Here is a 19,861-nt window from a genome sequence, read left to right on the forward strand (position 1 = left end):
CATTTGCAACAAGTTACACTTTCTGATTGTTTAAAAAAAAAAACACACTGACTCAACTACATTCTTTGTCTAGTAATTATTTGGGTCATTTCAAAGATGATTAATTTCTTGCAAGAGAAACAGATTCATTCAGATTTTCCTAAATACATCCAGATAAACTTGTCATCATGAAATTCCTTCCAGGTTTTCATCTCCAGACGATAATCATGATTAGCAAAAAACACTAGTTTAGTGTGTTTGGTGTCATAGTAGTAGTTTGGATATTTCCGATAGTCAGCAGTGCTAAAACCATAGACTCTCACCTACATGAGAGCAGGAAAAAAACATGACATTACTATAAAACAATAAGCTCAGGGGCTGGTTCAAATAAACCTGAATGCTTTTAAATGAACAATTGGACTTCAAGAAAAGCTGGCAAATAATAATAATAATTATTATTATTATTATAATAATAATAACAATAATAATTAGTAGTAGTAGTAGTAGTATTACAATAGCACTTACAATGTCACATGTGTGCATAGCCAGCAGAAGAGGATTTGCTGCCACCTACTGGCGGTTTTAATTGTTTTTTAACAATTAAATAACATTGTTTTTGAAATTTTACATTTCAAGTATCTTTTTATTTTTTAAATAATTTCCAAATGTCAGTATTCAACATTTCATGTTTAAAACATCAAAACATTATTTATGCATTTGTAACTGCAGGGTAAAACATTCCAAGAACTTTCATTAAAATGCCCGCTGTAATAATTCCTTGGCCTTTAAAATAATAAATCATTGAACAATAGGCATATTTAAACCACAACAGCCAAACATAAGGCAGATACTTAAATGAAAAAGATTAATCGCTCTCATTTTTGGTTTATGACAGGGGGGAACTCATTTTTGGTTTATGACAGGGGGGAACTCATCTGGGGTCGGTGGCCACATTGGACAGAATATCACATCAGACGAGCCAAGAACAGTGAGAACAGTTAAAATTGAATTTAACAATTCATCACCCATAATGGAAGGCAACACAGTCTACCACAGATAACATACAACATGGAGGATGAAACTGATACAATGGTGGATCATTGTGATGTGATCATTTCACCACATCACAGTGAAATTTCAATGATTAATTTTAGGGAAATATATTTTAAGGAAAACCGTAAGGCAACAGCAGATGATAAATGGGGAAACAACACTAATCTAATTGTGCTTCTCATTTCTTATTTGTGCATCCTTGTTTCCTTTCCTTGCATCTTATGTCCACCACCTTAGGATGTGAGGGAAGGATGCAAGGAAAGAAAATGAGGATGGAGGAGTCAAAGGAAAGCTTTGTATATTAGAATATTCTTGATCACTCAAGCGTCACTTCAAAGCGTCATCAGCTGCACTCATGGGATCTGGCCTTATGCTGTTACAAGTTTGTTTTTTTAAGACATTCATAACTATTATGAAAGCAAGATGCCCTGTTGAAATAGGAGATGTATGGCTCCTTTGGAAGCTTCCTCACGGTGCAATTAGAGAATTGAGATGTCCTTTTTAAATAGCTCAAGCTGGAACCACCCACATTTGAACAGTGGGTTCAAAGGGTCCAAGAGATATATACAAAGATATATACAAATAACCTACTCCTTAAGACTTCAGTTGAACATTTTTGAGGATAGATGGAGCCCATCTATATACCAGATGGTGGTATATTTGTTATAATATGCTGTTCTTAAAAATAAAATAAAAATACAAAATAAGAAAAGATGGCTAAAAAAAAACATGGCTAACTTTGATCGGTTTCCATGTCACAGGCTGGAGGATGGAGGAGCAAGGAAATGAGGAAGCATCAATTTGAGTATTGAGAAGCTAAGAGTATCAGAGCCTAAGGCTGATGATGCACGGTGCAACTTTTTTTGAGCAATGTTGTTTGGGCACTTTCACATTGAGAATGGATAACAAATGTCTATCTGGATACTTTAGATCTGTCGTGGGCCCTGTGTCTCATCTGGTTGCCCGTTGGCGGCAACATTTCCCAAAGTTGCCTGGCAACATTGCTTAAAAAGTTGCCCCGTGTATCATCAGCCTAGTATCAGACAAATGTTATTGAATGAGCACACAAGACAACAATGTAGATTAGTCCTTATATCTCTGAAAAGTGTAATAATAAACCCAAAAATAATACACAGTAGAAAGCAGCTGTCATGCTGGTTTTTGGGTGTTGTTTCTTGTTTAGATTTTCTTGTCTTGGTTCCTGCCTTATGTGTTTCCCTGACCCTGTCACGTGGTCCTTTTGTTCATGCGTCTTGTTCTCATTTGTTCCTTTGTTGCATGTTTGAAATTCTCATTGGTTGGATTGTATCATGTAAACCCTTTGTTTGGTATACATAGCCCTCACGTTTCATTGTCTAGCTTTGTTCGTGTAACCCACTGTTGATGAGTTGTGTTCATGTTCGTTTTGTTTAGTCAAACCAAGTCTTTGTTTATGGTGTTTCTGCTCACTTTTTGGACTTAATAAAACTGCACTTGGTTTCCTTCAACTTGCCTCCAGTGGACTCTACCTTACAGAAAGCTAGACCGTTACCATGAACCCAGCAGTTTCCTTGCTTTGCCTCCGTCAAGTGGATCGATGCATAGAGGACTACATGGAGGAATTCTGTGGACTCTGTCACCTAGTTAATTTTAATGATTTGGCATTAAAAGACATTTTTCATAATGGGTTAAATGAACAGGGGCAAGGATACACTGGTCCCTGGTGAAATTCATAGACCACAGGGCTCGCAAAATCGCTAGCCCGACGTCCCGGGGCTATTGTGTTTTCCAGTCGGGCTACCAAAATGTATCTCCACTCTGCCCGACGGGCCTTCTTAAATACAGATCTCCCGCGGGTCCTTAAAAACTCCTAAAGTGAGTTGTATCAAACTTAAGGCCATAAAAAGTTTTAAATATGTTAAATGGTATAAGAAATGTCTTAATTATAATTTCAAGAGGTCTTGCAGTTGGGGACGAAAAGACAAGAGTCGCGATACGACAGGATTAAACTTCAAAAGGCAATGATGTCATTGAATAAATATGAGCGCTGCACCTGACAAGTGAAAACGCGGCGCGGATGTCTTTATTTGAATGTATCTGAAGGGAACCGACGGTCCTCAGAAACGTGTCGTTGGCATTTTAATTTCATTTTACCTAGCAGCGTTTATGAGCGTGGAGCTGCTTTGTATACAGCCGTTACCAGCGCTCCTAAAGCGCCACCTCGTGGCAGAGAATGAATTTGCATTTCCAATAAGCCTTTCTTTGTGATTATGGTCAGATCAATGCAAATATCAACTCTTGTTTTTACGCAGCAAACACAGAGTTGTAAATTAGAAAGAAGTTAATGTGCCTTCTAAAAATCTAAACAATTAAGACAGTAAGATTTATACATTTTAAATTGACCATTTATATGCTCGATTTATCCCTTTTCATAAAAATTGTCTAAAGGCTGAAATGCTGTTGTATAAGATTTTAGTTTTTGTGAAAACCTGTATCTGAACTGTAAATCGTGTAATTTTATGGCTCAATACTGTATGTTACCACAGACATTGTCCAACCCCACTCATACTGTTCATTTTACTTGTGCAGCTCTTAAAATGGGTCATAAATTGCCTTAAATTTATTTTTAAAAATTCTGTAGATACCCTGTAAATAGTGAAATAAAATTCCTTCCTTCATATTTGTGTATTGAAAATATTTTTGATTGACATTTAAACGCCTATCTGATTTTCTATATTTAAAAAAAAAGGTCTTTTTTATTTGGGCTAGTTAAATTAGTTTTCGGGCTACCAAAATCTGAAGAGTACCTGCCCGAAGGGCTACCAGGGATTTTAAAATTTTGCGAGCCCTGGTCCATGCCCTTCTGCTGAGTGGTTCCTCATTTACTGTGGGGACTATGGATGAGGAACCCCACAATTCTCTAGTACCTACTACGCCAGTGCCCTCGGCCATCATGCCTGCCACGCCCAAGTCTCATCACGTCATGGCTGCTACACCAGAGCATTTCCACGTCCCGACCGTCATGTCAGGATTTATTCATGCCACAACCGCCAGAGCCTGTTCATGTCATGCCTGTCAATCCAGAGCCTGTTCCAAAGGATGCAGAGCTTGGGCCAAGACCGATAAGACTAATGGCCAGTGTTATTGTTCCACCTTTGACTTCAGTGCGAGCAGTGCTCTCAAGTCCACGTCTGGGAGTCCCTGAGTTCCTGCCACTGTCGTCTGCACTTCCTGTGATGGCATGAATGAATCCACTCCAGAGCCTGCTCCAGTCCATGAATCTGCTCCAGAGCCCACTCAAGCCCTAGAGCTCAGTCCTGTGTTGGTGCCAACCTGTGAACTCTCTGCCGTCCCTGAAATCTCTGCCTGTCCTGCCACGGCCAAGGAGGCCATCCTTGAACCCCTTGCCTGTCCTGTCACAGCTATGGAGGGCATCTCTGAACACTGTCTGTTATATCATAGCCATGGAGGCCGCTCACAATTTCTCTGCATGTCATGCTACGGCCACTGAGGCTGTTCAAGGATATTCTGCCGGTCATGTCGTGGCCACGGAGGCCGTTCATGAACTCTCTGCTTGTCGTGTTACTGCCATTGATTGGTCTGTCCATGTCTCTGCTCCACCATGGCCTCCTGACCTCTGGTGGTCTCCTGCTCCGCAGGCTTCACCTTGGTCACCTGCTCCGCTCTGGTCGCCTGCTCCACAGCAGCCTACTCGAAATATGAAGCTCCACAGCAGCCTACTTAAAATATGAGTCTTTACTTATATCATATAGTGGTAGATACATTTCTACAGCTTCGATTGATTTTAAATTGTAACTCAGGCCACCCCTGAAATGGGCCATTCCTGAGCAGTTCAATTAAATACACTAGAAAACCACAATCACTGAAGGTTGTGCATTTATTTCATGGATGCAGCAAGAATATACATTAAGTGTCTAAAATTGAACGATAAAGTTTGCCGTCTTTAACCTGATGTTAAATTGAATGTATGAAGCAAACTGCTGAAATAACCACAACATTAATAACAACACAGAAATAAGACTGCTCGGTTTATCTGCTAATCTGATGCGCATAAAAGTTGTGTTCGTTACTAGGGATGTAACGAGCTAGTTGAAAATCGATACAAATATGTGACGATTCATGTTAGTTGAGATGTTAAACGAATCGCGATACAGTTGAGGGTGGGGGTTTATATGAATGCATCTCTGAGGGGAACTTCAGAAAAGTTTAGATGGTATTTTCTTTTCATCTGGCCTCTGTATAATGCATAGTAAAGTAGTGTTCATAAGAGCAGCTCTGCTTTGTTTACGGCGGTAACCGAGGAAACTCTATATTGCTTCTGTTCCATAAACGCCACCTGCTGTCAGAGAGTGCATTTACATTCTCATTCAGTCCGTCTGCTGTTTTTGTTTCGTGCAGATGTTTTATGTAGTATAGTTTCACAAAACTAAAGTCAGACCATTCTGTTTTTGCTTCAAATTTTGAAATGATACAACCTAATTTAAATCAAAAACTGCTCACGCTGCATGTATGCAGCATCTTTGTTTGGATCGTGATTAAAATGCAGTGGTTGTCTCTAATTTTAAGTAGAAAGTGCACAGGCAAAGCCTTAATTTGTTCATATGAAGAGATTTTGTTTATTTGCATTATTTATTTATTTGATTTGGGATTCGTTTTAAAAATTCAATTTAGTTTTGTTATTTGATATTTCAATTATACAAAGAAATGTGCAGCATTTTGTCTGAGAAATAATAAAAGGACACCTTTTCATTTATAATTTGTCTTTAAACTTTTTGTTATAAAAAAAAAAAAGTTGTATTGTGAAATCAGTGTTGTGAATCATATCGCATCGTGAGTTGAGTGAATAGTTTCATCCAGGGGCGCCTGCAGGATTTCTTCCGGGAGTATGCACAGAGGTTTTTTTTTTGTGGGGGTCTTTTTTCCCCTTCTCCCAAAAAAAGCTTATACTACCGTTTCAGCTTTTAAAATAGTTCAGTTTTGTATGTAATGGAAAAGTGATTATATTTCGTTTAGTTTTTTTATAAAGTTAATTTTTATTTTATTTTTATTCGTTAAATGTAAGTGGCAGACAGTTAATTAATCATAGCCTATATGTTTGATCAATTTAGCCTTCTCAAATCATCACAACTTGCCTAAAATAAAAGCTATAGATATAAAACAGTTCAAGCATATCACAATGTTAGTTTAAATGTTTAATCTATATAAATGTGCGCTGTTAGATGCATTTCCAATCGTTTGTGCGGAGAGTGGAAGCTGAAGCGCGCTCTGCAGGACATGGAGACGCCAGCGCGATCACTTGCATTTTTTCGAACAGTGGAAACAACTTAAAATACGCAGTAATTTTTTGCTCATAAAGGTAATAGTAATACATCATTCTAAACTATAAAGGGTCTACTTTTATTTGTGTGCACTCACAATATCAACAAAACGTTGCGCTTTTATAAAATAAAGAAAACAAACGCTTTCTTTCGTCTCGGTCTTGAGCAGGAGCGCTTCACAATGATGAACCTAAACTCAGCGAATTGCCTCACAGACATGATAAAAATATATAGAAATCTTTAAATTACTACTTTAAAACGAAATAATTCAAATCGAAAAATCGAAACACTTTCATTATGTAATCTCTAACGGCACGTCCAATGAGGAGATGGCGAGTCATAATTGATGGATGTCTAAAATATAAAAATAAGGAAAAGCCTAAAACAGGCACGATTATAATTTTCGTTTTATTTTATAATTCTGTACAATTAAAAAATAAAACAAATTATAATGGCATATATGTAAAACGTTGTCCTATAATTGTATAGCTTTTTAAAGGATTTGCTGCAACGCAATTTTGTCTGATATGTGAATTATTTATTAGCCTTTTTTTTTTTTTAATCCATGCAGCAAATGCTTTAAAAACATCTTTAAAAAATTACCTTATTGCATTCCAGACGCTTTTAAAGTACTTTTCACTATAAATTTTACGGGTAGCTTGAATGTAAAACATTGTCATGAATTCGTTGCATTCCCATTTGTAAAATAGCTTACAAATTAATTGTTGTAGGCTAACACGATCTTATGAAAGTGCGTATAGCACGATTTTCTGCTTCTATTTGGCGTAATATTTATATGCAGAAATTGACTTTGGCATGCAAAAGACTGATAAATTCATAATTAATGGCATGGCTGGTTCAGTCGACAGAAAGGGACACACAGGCCTATAATAACTGCTGAAATGTTTGCGGGGCAAATCTCAGGTCAGTCTGAGCGCTCATGGTACGCACAGTGCGTACAGCCATACACCTGCAGGCGCCACTGGTTTCATCCCTACTAGTACATCCCTAACAGTAGGATCCTGGCACATTTCTTTCAGAATCATCATGAGCCGGTAAGAAAACTGCAACTTATTTAAATTGAAAAAAAGATAAAGACCCTATGTGAAAACTTTGTGGCACGTCAGCATTTTGAGCAGCCTTCGGAGCTGCCGGTGTGCGTACACTCAAAAAAAAAAAGGGGAAAGAAAGAAAACCAGTAGGCCCACATGGCATAGCACAGTGTGACAGTGTGGAGCTTTTCGTTTGGTAACTGCAACTATGTGTGGTTAATTTGGCAACTGCATTAGATTTCAGTTTCTTGGCCTGCGGGCCGTATGGAATGATCAGGTGGGCTGTATCAGGGCCATCCTTAGGGGGGTGCAACTGGTGCGGCCGCACCGGGCCATGCGAACGGACCGATGGGGAACCCCTCCGGATTGCGAACGGACCAAGGGGGGCCCCGCTCCCTACCTCACACCGGCCCCCGCGTCAGCTAAGGACGCCCTGGGCTGTATATTTTGCACTACTGGTTTATGATAACAAATATTGATTGATAATTTATTTTCTGTTAGAATGACTTACGTTTGTCCACGATATGCTCCTGATGGTATTTTTCTATTCTTCATAAGGGACTCAAGAAAGTTGTAGTCTCTTAGACCCTCAGGGATTAGAACATATTTAATGTCCTTCAACAAAAAAAGACAAAAAACTATGAGAGGTTCAGCCAAAGCAGCCCACATATAAGAACAAGTGATTGTTTAGACACACCTTGTCAGTAGGAATCTGTTTGAAACCTCTCTTTTTGTGTAACATGAGGGACTGGATTAAGGAATGTGCTGTGTGCACATAAACGGACGTCCTTTTCCCAACATCCTCCTCGTGTCCTGCTATAATGGCTGCATTCACCCTAGCAGAAACAATCATGTGATTAAAGGTATAGTTCACCCAAAAATTAAAATCACCCCATGATTTACTCACCCTCAAGCCATCCTAGGTGTATATGACTTTCTTCTTTTAGACTAACACAGTCTGAGTTATTTTAAAATGTCCTGGCTCTTCCAAGCTTTATTATGGCAGTCAATGGGTGGTCGAGATTTTGAAGCCCAAAAATAGTGCATCCATCCATCATAAAATCACTCCACACGGCTCCGGGGGGTTAATAAAGGCCTTCTGAAATGGATCGATGCGTTTGTGTAAGAAAAATATCCAGATTTAAAACTTTATAAACCATAATCTCTAGCTTCTGCAGGCAGTTGTACATGCATTCACAAGAGAGTGGCGTTCCAGCGGATGACGTAGGCGTAGTGTAAGCTCCAGTGAAAATATGCTAGACTCGCAAGAACCAAGTTTTGTTTATAGCAAAGGAAAAACAGTCTCCTCTCTGCTTATATCAAAATCCTCCAACATTTTTCTTTACAAATCCTCATTTTGTACTTCTAATTCATGACCGGTGTTTTGTTTTGCTCTCTCCTCTGCGCTTCCGCATTCTTCACTTCTCACCGGAGCTTAAGCTACACCTACGTCTTCCGCTGGACGCCACTCTCTCGTGAACACAAGTACGACAGTTAGTGGAAGCTAGAGATTACGGTTTATAAAGTTTTAAATCTGGATATTTTTCGTACAAAATTGCATCGCTTCGCTTCAGAAGGCCTTTATTAACCCCCCGGAGCAGTGTGGAGTACATTTTTATGATGGATGGATGCACTATTTTTGGGCTTCAAAATCTCGACCACCATTCACTGCCATTATAAAGCTTGGAAGAGCCAGGACATTTTTTCAACTCCAATTGTATTCATCTGAAAGAAGAAGGAAGGCTTAAGGGTGAATAAATCATGGGGTAATTTTCATTTTTGGGTGAACTATTGAACTATCCCTTTAAGAGGTTAAAGCTTTGACAAGATATTCTGATTTACACATAATAACCGTCACTGATCTAATATGCTAAACACACTTTTCAGTTTACCTGAATACATAATCAGAAGAGTCAATCTCCTTTCCTAGCCTGGAGCCATTGAGAATGCCACAAGTCCCAACAACAGCACAGCGAATACAGCCATCCTTCGCTCTTGTGGGTACTTGTAGTAACTGGGTAGATGCAAGTTTAGGTATGGTGTCAACAGCTGCTTTTATGGCTATAAAAAGGAGAAAATAGTGCATTATTCTAGAACCATGTCTTAATAAACCATCTACATTATCACACTTATGCTTTCTGATTAAACAAACCTGTGTGATTGAATCCCATATAGCCAAAGGGGTTGTTGAAGTGATAAAGCCGGTTCCACTCACTCATGTTGACATGATCACTTTGTAAAAACAGCTGAATGTTTGGAATAAACTTCTCTTTATACACAGGATTAGAGGAATTTCGCAAGGACACCATGCATTCCTGAAAAAACATATTGGGAAATGCCTTAAACTCTGTAAAGCCTGACAAATGAAAAATGGTCTGAAAAGTTTCATATATGTTTTACGCTTTGTATCATATTATCAGGCTTCTATGGCTCATGTAGAATGATATAGCGAGAATATGGAGCTCATGCTTGAGAGAAAAACCTCAATTTTATTCAGAGCCCAAACGGAGCAAAAATCTTCTGTTTGGTACAGTTGTTACTTTTTATCAAGATACCCTCACCTATCACCAATTCACCTGCTTATTGAGCAATGTCTAAAAAAAAATGTTTAACTTGGATACTTATAAACTTTTATTTAGCCTCTGTCCCAATTTTTTTTTGGAGTGTGTTGCAGCCATCAAAATCAACATTTATTTATATTTACAATTTAATACAATTAAGTTGATCAGTGAAATACTGTAAATCTTTTCTTTGTAGTTTTGTCATTTAAATAAGAATTAACAAAAGAGAAAGAATATGAAAGAATTAACAAATCAGAGATTCTTGTTTTAATTACAATTTACAAAATGTCCTAACTTTTTTGAAAATGGGGTTGTATCATTTTCTAGGGGAAAAAATGATGTATGGAGAAATCAAGTAAACCTAAGTTGCCTCAGTCCAGTAAATGTTCATTTTAAGATATTACTAACAATGGAAAAGTTATTTTTACATTTTCTTTGTAAAAATCATTCCAGATTTGGCAGCAAAAAGACATGTACCACTACCTGAAGATGGACATTTTTATAATTACACTAAAAGGCCTTTTACTTGCAAAAGATATGAACTACGAGTCAGAAGACAGAAGGCATGTAGTAGACTGTGTTTTTCAGCAAATTTTTGATCATTTAGAGGCCTTAAAATTTCAAGGTGGTCGCGTTTGCTTTTATCTATTATTAATTGTATCCATTCTTACAGAACAAAAACAAATTATGTATGTTGTGATTGTCATCCAGTGCTAATCCAAAATTAATCAATGACCAAGAGAGAAAAGTGCCACAAAAAAAAAACCTGTAAAACCAGTTAACAGATAAGGCTAAGTCTGGAAGACCAGCGAACCATAATTAGTCTGGTTTAAGATGCGTTTCTTTTTCAGCAGGGTTGCATCAGTCACGTCAGCCACATTAGCAGGATGTTCACAAACTTTTCTCTAGTTGTTGTTATCCACCATACTTACACTCGGTTTAAACTGTGGATCCAACCGATATATATCATCAAATTTCCACTGGGGCAGAGCAGTAAAGTTGTGCTTGTCCATGGGGGCCACAAGCGTTAATTGAGTCCCAAGAGGGTCAGGGCTCATTGTAGTGTTTGCTGCTCCTGAGTCAGTCACTGAACTGTTGGTTGGGTCAGGCTCCTCAACTCTCTGCAAAGAATCTGCGACATTGCCTTCCTCCACACATAAGGAATCATATTGTCTTAGGAGAAGGGCAGCAGAGTTATCAGTCTTCTTTCTGTTATTGCTTTACATGACGTAAACATTTTGGTAGAAGAAAACATTTGAACAAACTGCAATTGCGTAGCTCTCGTTCTAGCCTGTTATAATTATACACATTTGTATTTTGTAAATGTTTGTTTCTTACCGCGAGAGTGCCTTTATAGTGCAGTTTCCATTGTAAAATGTTACAAAAATAAACAGAAGTAACGTTATAAAGGATATAGCCAAGAATATCCTCAGAAGAATCATCTTCGCATGCGCAACTGTGAGTTTACAGCTTGATTAGGCCAATTACCGACGACTCAAGTGAGCTGCCTACATATGGACACACACATGCCTTTATTTTTATAAACTTACGTTTGGTATTTACGTTATTTAAGCTGGATGTCTTCAAAGTGTAGCGCGCCGTCTGAACACTGCCTAGCTCTCACATATCTCGTTTACTTTTGCATATTGAGGCGAGAACCAATTAGGTTTGTGCACAATTTCTTCTCCTCCTTCTTTTCCTTATATGGAGCGCTACGTATGTAAAAAAACACTCGCGTGTGTATCGCGCCAAATTCCAGTGACGGAGGTGGATATTACAGTACTCTCTCTGTTGAGGTTTTCTAAGGCCCACGACTTTACAGAGGACAAGTGGTGTGTTAATATATAAGTGATTATGTGTAGATTTTAATCCCTATTCAACCAAATATACAGAAATCATGCAGAAAATTATACTGAATTTCAGTTCATTGTTTTAAATTGGACATTTTCTTTGAATTGGACAGAGAAATTCTTGAAAACACTGACTGTTGACATGGTTGTATAACAGAGCTGGCTGTGGAAAAAATAAAAATCTTGTAAAACGTACACATTAAAGATTAACGTTCAAACACAGTCTGTTCTTCACAAAGACTGTAAAAGCATACAGAGTCTTCTGCCTTTGATGTGTTTGTGTTTTTGGTTGAGTCTGATGATTCCAAAGTCACACAGTTTCTTCAAAGTCGTTAGTCTCCAGGGCAGTGACACAAATAAGTTTGTGAACCCTTTGAAAATATCTGAATTTCTGCATTGCTAAATAATCTTAAATCTTTTTTAACAATTATAAATAAACACAATCTGACTAAGCTAATAACACACAAATCATTGTATTTTTCACACTTTTATTGAATACATTGAATAATCGTTCACAGTGCAGGCCAGGGTGTAGAAAGTAGGTAAAAATAGTAACTAAGATTCTCCTTTAGCAGCAAATCATGCACCAGATATTTTCTGTAGCTGCATATAAGAATTTTGACCATTGCTCCCCATTAATCTGTTTCAGTTTATCGGTACTTCTGGGTTATCTTGATAGCACAGCCCTCTTGATGAAATGCCACAGTATCTGCCAGGACTCAGTAAATGTGAATGTTCTTCTTTTTCAGCAATTCTATTTTATATATATAGGCTATGAAAATTCACATTTACTGAGTAAATGTGAATATTCTTCTTTTTCAGCAATTTTATTTTATATATTCAGTATATATACATACATATATATATATATATATATATACTGAGGGACTCATACACAACGATTACAAAAGGTTCAAATGGTCACTGATGCTCCAGAAGGAACAATAATGCATTAGGTGAAAACTTTTTGAATTTGAAGATCAGGGTAAATTGAACTTATTTTGTCTTCTGGGAAACGTGTAACTATCTTCTGTAGCTTCTGAAGGGCAGTACTAAATTAAACAATATGATATTTAGGTAAAATAAGAAAAAAACATTGTTTTCTCAAAATCATACAGTCATTGTTGGAAATGGTTCAAATATGCAGAAGATTCTGGAAAACCAAATATATATATATATATATATATATATATATATATATTTTTGAGACTATTATTTTGTGTTATTTCATTTGTCATTAAGGGGGGGGGTGCCCTTTTTCCGTTTCAGCACATGCCCCTCAAAAGGTCTGTGCACGGCCCTGTATATATATATATATATATACATACACACACACACTTACATACATATATATATAGATATATAGATATATAGATATATATATTTGTATGTATGTATATGTGTGTGTGTGTGTGTGTGTGTATGTAATGCTAACCTGATAAATTAGTAGATTAATAGATAAATAGATAAACATACATTTTCAGTACTTTTCTATATTTTAAGGTGTATATACAGAAACTGAATTTCAAAGATGATCCCACCCTGACAAATATTCACTGGATTAGAAAGTGTGATGACGACTACTGGTCTCTCTTAATCCTCAAATAAACACATGGTTTGATGATGTAGTGAATTTGTACTGGAATATTACAAATGCACAAACTGTAGTTAAACAAATAAGTCTTAAGTGTGCTGCTCTATACTACTATGGATAAATCAACAAGAAAAACGTATGCGCCAGTCCTTTTATACTTCACTTCTTCTTTCTAGTTCCTGTTCTTTCGTGTTGTTTCTCAAGTATGTGCTTAACAGTACATACAGTGGGTACGGAAAGTATTCAGACCCCCTTAAATTTTTCACTCTTTGTTATGTAATCCACAGAACATTTGTTATATAGGAAATAGAGCTATTGAATATATAAAATATACTTAAAAATATCAGTAAATAACTTATTTTATAAAGTTGGTCCTATTTTTGTGTATAGATAAAGCTCGGTTTTAGGAAAATATTGATCTGTTTTGCATTGGCAAGAAAAAGTTTTGTTTTGTTTTTTCAAGTAAAAAGGGTTTTATCAAATGTAATGAATAATAATTAAAGATCAAAACTACACAAACCCAGGTGCTGTAAATATTTAAATATATAAATATCACCTTTATCTCCTATATAAAAAAAAAATTTAAAAGAAAAGAAAAACAGATAAAACGTGTAATACAACCTGCTTAACTTGCAGCATATTACAGATGCTTCATTTAGTTTCAGTCCATAGCTTTTTAAGAAAGATTTTGTCCATCTTCCCCACATGTAACCGAGACACAGCTTCTTTCGGAATCATAACTTGGAAATATCTTTTTAAATAATGCCTGCAGACAGAACAGACAACCTCCTTCTGTTTTTGATGTGTTAGTGCCTTTGGAAGAGTCTAATGATTCCAGAGTCATGCAGTTCCTTCCAAGTCTTTATCTCCAGGCCATAGTCATGGTTAATAAAGAAAATTACACTGGTTTTTTTTAACTTTTCATAATAATAGTTGGAGTACTTATGGTGGTCTTCTGTAATAAATCCATAGACATCCACCTGATGTTGAGAATAAAACATTTTCAAGTACAATGCACAATACAAATAGGATAACAGAAAACAGAGTACTTCCAGTGTTAAACAGCTACAGACCAATTTAAGAACAAGCTGAATGAATAGAAAATAAATAATGCCTTTACTTACAACGTCACATGTGTGAATAGCCAAGAACAAAGCAAACGCTCCATTGGTCGGTCTGTACATTGCCCAGTAATTGCCCTGCATTTGTTTGGATGGCATGAATCTGTTTTTTTATATATATAAAATAAGGGTTATTCAAAAGAGATAGATCATGCGTAGACTCTTGTATGACTAGACATACTGGTCACTGTAACATAAATGTTACCTGTTGCGAATGTATCGAAGAAAATCAGGGTGAAGAACATAGAATCTACTCTCGTTAAAATTCCCATTGAAATATTTCAGTGGCCTGTGGAAGAATAAATGCAAATGTTGTTTTTTAAAACCAATGAATAAGATGATACATTTTCACCCCTTATCATGTTAGCTGGAGCCAAGCATTGTAAACACCACCTCACTTGGAATATCCACTGTAACTTTTTCTTCCACGGCTTAGGAGTAAAGTTTGACACTATTATATTCTTAAAGGGGTCATATGATGCAATTTTAATTTTTCCTTTCTCTTTGATGTGTTACAAGCTCTTGGTGCATAAAGAAGATCTGTAAATTTGCAAAGACTAAAGTCTCAAATCCAAAGAGATATTCTTTATAAAAGTTAAGAGTCAACCACGCCTACCTAAAACGGCTCGTTCTAACACGCCCCCACATACGGCTTTCACCGTTGACGAAGCGGAGTCCAGCCCGGGGTCGTCACATGTGGTTGTCGCACACCCACCGGACGCTCCTTCGTCGAATCCGCCGGCCGCGCCGTTCTCAAGGCCGCCGGCCTCCGCTCACTCAAGCCCGCCATGTGTGACGCTGTGTGACGCATTTTATGGAAGACTGTTTCCTGAACCTGCAGAGCAGCATACAATGGGTCTGTGCTCAAAGGAAAAAATCTTTGTAAAAATCGACGCGTTTCAGAAAGGCGGGGCATAGAGGAGAAACAATAATGTACAGCTTTATATAACTCAAAAGACTTCTGTAATAATTTTACTGTGTTGGGAGAACTAGAGTTGGATACTGCACCTCTCACCCTTGAATGACCCATTGGCTTCTTTTCCCTGCAAAAGGCCTTGGATCCATTCAAAGTCCCTCAGGCCTTCAGGGATCATTACATATTTGATATCCTATTGAAAAAACACCAGTGTGTCACTTCTCAGCAAAATATTTTTAGTTGTTTATAGAATGTTACTAAAAATTTAACCACATACAATACAATAACAGAACCACAAAAACAAACAAAACGTTATATACACTACGGTTCAGTAGTAATTTTTTTTAAGGAATCCTTTTATTCAGCAAGGATGCATCCAACTTATCAAAAGTGAAAGTAAAAACATTTATGTTACACATTTCTATTTCAAATAAATGCTGCTCTTTTGAACTTTCTATTCATCAAAGTATCCTGGAAAAAATTTTGGGCACAGCTTCCACGAAAAAAAAACTTTGTCTTTGTCTTGTTTGTCTTTGTTGTGAACATTGATAATAACAAGAAATGTTTCTTGAGAATATTAGATCAGAATATTAGAATGATTTCTGGAAAATCATGTGACAGTGAAGACTGGAGTAACGGCTGCTGAAAATTCAGTTTTGCCATCACAGGAATAAATTACATTTGAGCATATATTCAAATAGAGAACAGTTGTTTTGAATTGTAATATTATACAATATTAGTGATTTTGTATTATTTGTTTTGATCAAATAAATGAAACCTTGATGAGCGTAAGAGACTTCTTTTAAAAACATAAAAAAATCTTAACCTCTTTTAAAAGATAGTGTACAGTTGTGTAGTATATTTATATTAATAATCCTCAATGATGAACACAGCAGCACAGTGTATTTGAAGTGAGTTACCTGCATGCAAAATTGTAAAATATACTGACCTCATCTTTTGGAATATTGTGAAAGCCATACTGTTTTAATGTCAGAATGGATGCATATAAGGAAAAAGCTGTATGTACATAGACTGATGTTCTATTTCCAACATCCTCCTCATAACCTCGAGTAACAGCCCCATTTACTCTGTTTAAGAATAATACACACAGTTTCAGAATACACACAGTCATGACCTCAGAATAACTGTTATTGTAGAATCTGTTATTGGCATGCATTATCATGAACATAACTCATTCATTCAGTTGCCATTTTTTACAAATCTAATTTTATTTTAAAACATTTACTCTTACCGAAAAACGTAATCATGGGAGTCTATCTCTTTGCCCATCTTTGAGTTACTGAGAATGCCACCAGAGCCCACAACAGCACAGCGGATACAGCCATCCTTTGAACTTTCAGGCACAGGCAGTAATATTGAAGACTTAGGCTTTGGTATCAAATCCACTGCTCCTTTTACTTCTTCAGTGGGGAAAAAAAATGCACGTAAAGGAACGCAAAGTGCATGGCGGACAGGTCATCCAAACTTAAAAGAATTGTTGGCCCAAAAATGAAAATGTAGTCATCATCATGCCATCCAAGATGTAGATGAGTTTGTTTCTTCATCAGAAAAGATTTGGAAAAAATTTGCATTACATCGCTTGCTCACCAATGGATCCTCTGCAGTGAGTGGGTGCCGTCAGAATGAGAGTCCAAACAGCTTATATAAGCATTACTGGTGGCACCCATTCACTGCAGAGGATCCATAGATGACCAAGTAATGAGGAAACAACCTCATCTACATCTTGGATGGCAGGAGTGTAAGAATAATTTGAGCAAATATTCATTTTTGGATGAACTAGGGAACTAGAACTAAGGGAATATTTTAAGGTTGCGAGTTAAGCTCAATCAACAGTGTTTGTGGCATAATGTTTGACAAAGTGAAACATTTACTGGGGCAAATCTTTAGAGGACTTAAGAGTAAAAATAAACGTGTAATTTTATAAAAACATGAATTCTTCTGTTAAAAAATTGTTCTCATTACATTTGTTTTAGGTTTTTCTGGGATACGTTGTCATGATAACAAAGTAACTTGCGTCACGTAGAAAAAGTAAATCAGTGACTTTCTCACACTAAAATAATGTTAGCACATACTATTTATGTTTTGCAACTGCGGTATTCAAAGAGTATTTTAGTTTAGTGACTTGCCATATTTACTACCATTATAACCCATATCTCAGCTTTTTAAAAAGTCAGCATGAAAGGGAAGTTACCATCATCATTGTTTCTTCCCTATTGTCCCTAAATTTAGAAGCGGACTTGATTTTTTTTTTCCAATAGGATTTGATCGGAACATTGTTGTTTGCTATTGCTGGGATCTCATGTGAGTGACAGGTTACTGCACACGTCATCAGAAAAACTAAATGTCGTAAATCGACAGCATTTGTGGCATAATGTTGATTATGATTATCCCGCCTTTTCTAAGCGGACTCGGGTACGGTTTGCAGGTGCACACCTGAGTTCGGAAGACAGCGTTCACATCATCCACCGAACTCTGACGTCAATCAAACCCGGGTGCGCACCAAAAGTGCTAGTGTGAAAGCACCCAACAATTTCAAATTTTATGGAATATTGCAGTGTTCATTATAAATTATTTATTCATGCACATCATTTTTTTTTAATTCATGTGCCCTTGTATTCTTTAAGCTTAACCTGTACTGAAGCCGTAATGTTTCAAATAAAGAAACAGACGTCCGTTTCCATTGTTTAGGTACAGTGCCAATGACATAAAGCTAATAATGACCTACTGCACCCCTTTCTCAAACATACTCAGGATTCTATACACCTATATTTCACCAGGAATGATCTTTAATTTGCCTTGGGTTATCACCATTGTACTTGTATTCCATGAAGCCGAAGGGATTGTTGAAGTGTGCTAATCGATTCCATTCTGTTATGTTGAGTAGACCTTTGTATAGCCACAGCTGAATGTCAGGAAGTGTCGCCTCCTTGAACTTGGGATCCTCTTTGTTTTGAAGGGACTCTGGACAGGTCTACAGAAAAGGTGATTTTTCAAAGGATCAAAATGACTGCACAACTTCACAATGAGAATGGTATTGGAAAAGTAGCACTTACAGGTCTTCTTGCGTCATTGTTTCGCAAATAAACATCTTCGAAATCCCACACTGGAAGTTTTGTAAAATTGTTCTTATAGAGAACCGGAATAGGTGTTATGTTGACTTCTCGCTCAGTGGGGTAAATGGGGTTTTCTGTTTTGTACAAACTAGTAGTTCCAAGTGGTGATAAAATGATGACAGTTTTGCTAATTAGGAGGCAAGTGTTTAGCAAAAACAGGAATAAACTTCTTGTGGTAATCCAGACCAACAAATATTTCACAAAACAGTATTAAAACCCATATACAAGTTATTAGAATATCATAATTACACCATAATTACACATTTTTAAAATATTTAGCTAGTCGTTTTCTTACCCGTGAAACTGTTCAGAGAGATTCATCCAAAACACTAGATAGAGCAGCACGCAGCAAGTCAGAATGAGACTAATAGCAGTCCAATTTTTCTGCATATTTCAAGACCAATTTCCACTCATATTATCAGTCTGGCCCTATTCATGTGCGTTGTGCACTGTGTGAAAGAATTTACTGTTTGTAACAGTGTTTTATAATCTACCTATTCAAATTCATTACATCATCAAACCAGGTGTTTATATCTGCATTAAACTCCGCCCATCGCTATGAATAATATTATTGGCCTTTGGCCAGCACAGATCTATGAGCAGTGTTTAAACATAACACAATTGATAAATAATAAAAATATAAAATAAAGCAAAAAGTGTTTTTTATTTATAAAAATAAAACTAATACGCATCATTTGTCCATACTAGTAACTTAAAGAAGCACAGTGTCACTACGTAAGATAGATAGCTGACAGCTAGAGTGAGTAATACTAGCTGATTTTGAATTTTATTTCAGTTTAGTTCATACTGTATTTAACATGGATTTGGTTTGAACTGACATGCACCATAACCATTAATTGAAGCTAAAGCACAAATAAAAAGAAGACAAAAAGACTACTACTTAATTTTCTACTGAACGTTTCCAGATTTTTTGATTCCTCATTACTTATATTTTGTATAATAATGACCAATAAATGCATATAATATACATATAAGTCATAAACAAACCCTTTTTTCACACAATCAAATATTTCAGGGAATATGTTCACTGAGGTCAACTTGAAAACTCCTTTAAAATGGTATTTGAATCTATCATTTGAATCTAGACAGTGTTTGCCAGTACAGTCTTATCTGCCGATCTGTTAAACAGAATAGAGTTTAAGCTGTTCTTGTAAATCGCTCTCTGTCACCTCACCAAATGTGTCTTGTTTTTCTTTGAGCAGCTGGAAGATGGCAGCTAACTGCTCTCGCTTCACACAATCAAATATTTCAGGGAATAGGTT

The 19,861-nt window shown here is 36.7% G+C and overlaps 2 protein-coding genes across 2 annotated transcripts; both read right to left on the reverse strand.

Annotated features, from left to right (window-relative positions):
- Positions 1–125: 125 nt before the first annotated feature.
- On the reverse strand, positions 126–11,628 carry st6galnac1.2 (ST6 (alpha-N-acetyl-neuraminyl-2,3-beta-galactosyl-1,3)-N-acetylgalactosaminide alpha-2,6-sialyltransferase 1, tandem duplicate 2). The gene is made up of 8 exons (XM_016530212.1): positions 11,302–11,628; positions 10,896–11,136; positions 9,555–9,717; positions 9,295–9,463; positions 8,100–8,238; positions 7,914–8,017; positions 717–762; positions 126–302 (listed from the first exon to the last, which is right to left on the reverse strand). Exons 1-8 carry the CDS (start codon positions 11,403–11,405, stop codon positions 126–128), a joined length of 1,143 nt encoding a protein of 380 aa, XP_016385698.1. The 5' UTR covers positions 11,406–11,628.
- Positions 11,629–14,193: 2,565 nt separating this feature from the next.
- LOC107721986 (alpha-N-acetylgalactosaminide alpha-2,6-sialyltransferase 1-like) lies at positions 14,194–19,222 on the reverse strand. The gene is made up of 9 exons (XM_016530214.1): positions 18,874–19,222; positions 18,519–18,705; positions 18,274–18,436; positions 16,697–16,865; positions 16,394–16,532; positions 15,537–15,637; positions 14,734–14,817; positions 14,532–14,631; positions 14,194–14,387 (listed from the first exon to the last, which is right to left on the reverse strand). The coding sequence occupies exons 1-9, from the start codon at positions 18,966–18,968 to the stop codon at positions 14,214–14,216; spliced, it is 1,212 nt and encodes a 403-aa protein (XP_016385700.1). The 5' UTR covers positions 18,969–19,222; the 3' UTR covers positions 14,194–14,213.
- Between the last annotated feature and the right edge of the window lie 639 nt (positions 19,223–19,861).

The sequence above is a fragment of the Sinocyclocheilus rhinocerous genome, unplaced genomic scaffold, assembly GCF_001515625.1.
Source record: "Sinocyclocheilus rhinocerous isolate Xijiao unplaced genomic scaffold, SAMN03320098_v1.1 scaffold1385, whole genome shotgun sequence".
Classification (NCBI taxonomy): Eukaryota; Metazoa; Chordata; class Actinopteri; order Cypriniformes; family Cyprinidae; genus Sinocyclocheilus; species Sinocyclocheilus rhinocerous.

What these genes read in the sequence shown, in the direction of transcription:
- st6galnac1.2 (XM_016530212.1), bottom strand. Translation starts at nt 11,405, where the DNA reads ATGATTCTTCTGAGGATATTCTTGGCTATATCCTTTATAACGTTACTT. An exon ending in ACTATAAAGGCACTCTCGCG is followed by an intron (nt 11,137 to 11,301) that starts GTAAGAAACAAA and finishes CCTTCTCCTAAG; the next exon opens with ACAATATGATTCCTTATGTG. An exon ending in TCTTCTGATTATGTATTCAG is followed by an intron (nt 8,239 to 9,294) that starts GTAAACTGAAAA and finishes TGTTTCTGCTAG; the next exon opens with GGTGAATGCAGCCATTATAG.
- LOC107721986 (XM_016530214.1), bottom strand. Translation starts at nt 18,968, where the DNA reads ATGCAGAAAAATTGGACTGCTATTAGTCTCATTCTGACTTGCTGCGTG. An exon ending in ACAATGACGCAAGAAGACCT is followed by an intron (nt 18,437 to 18,518) that starts GTAAGTGCTACT and finishes CCTTTTCTGTAG; the next exon opens with ACCTGTCCAGAGTCCCTTCA. An exon ending in GGGTCATTCAAGGGTGAGAG is followed by an intron (nt 14,818 to 15,536) that starts GTGCAGTATCCA and finishes ATTCTTCCACAG; the next exon opens with GCCACTGAAATATTTCAATG.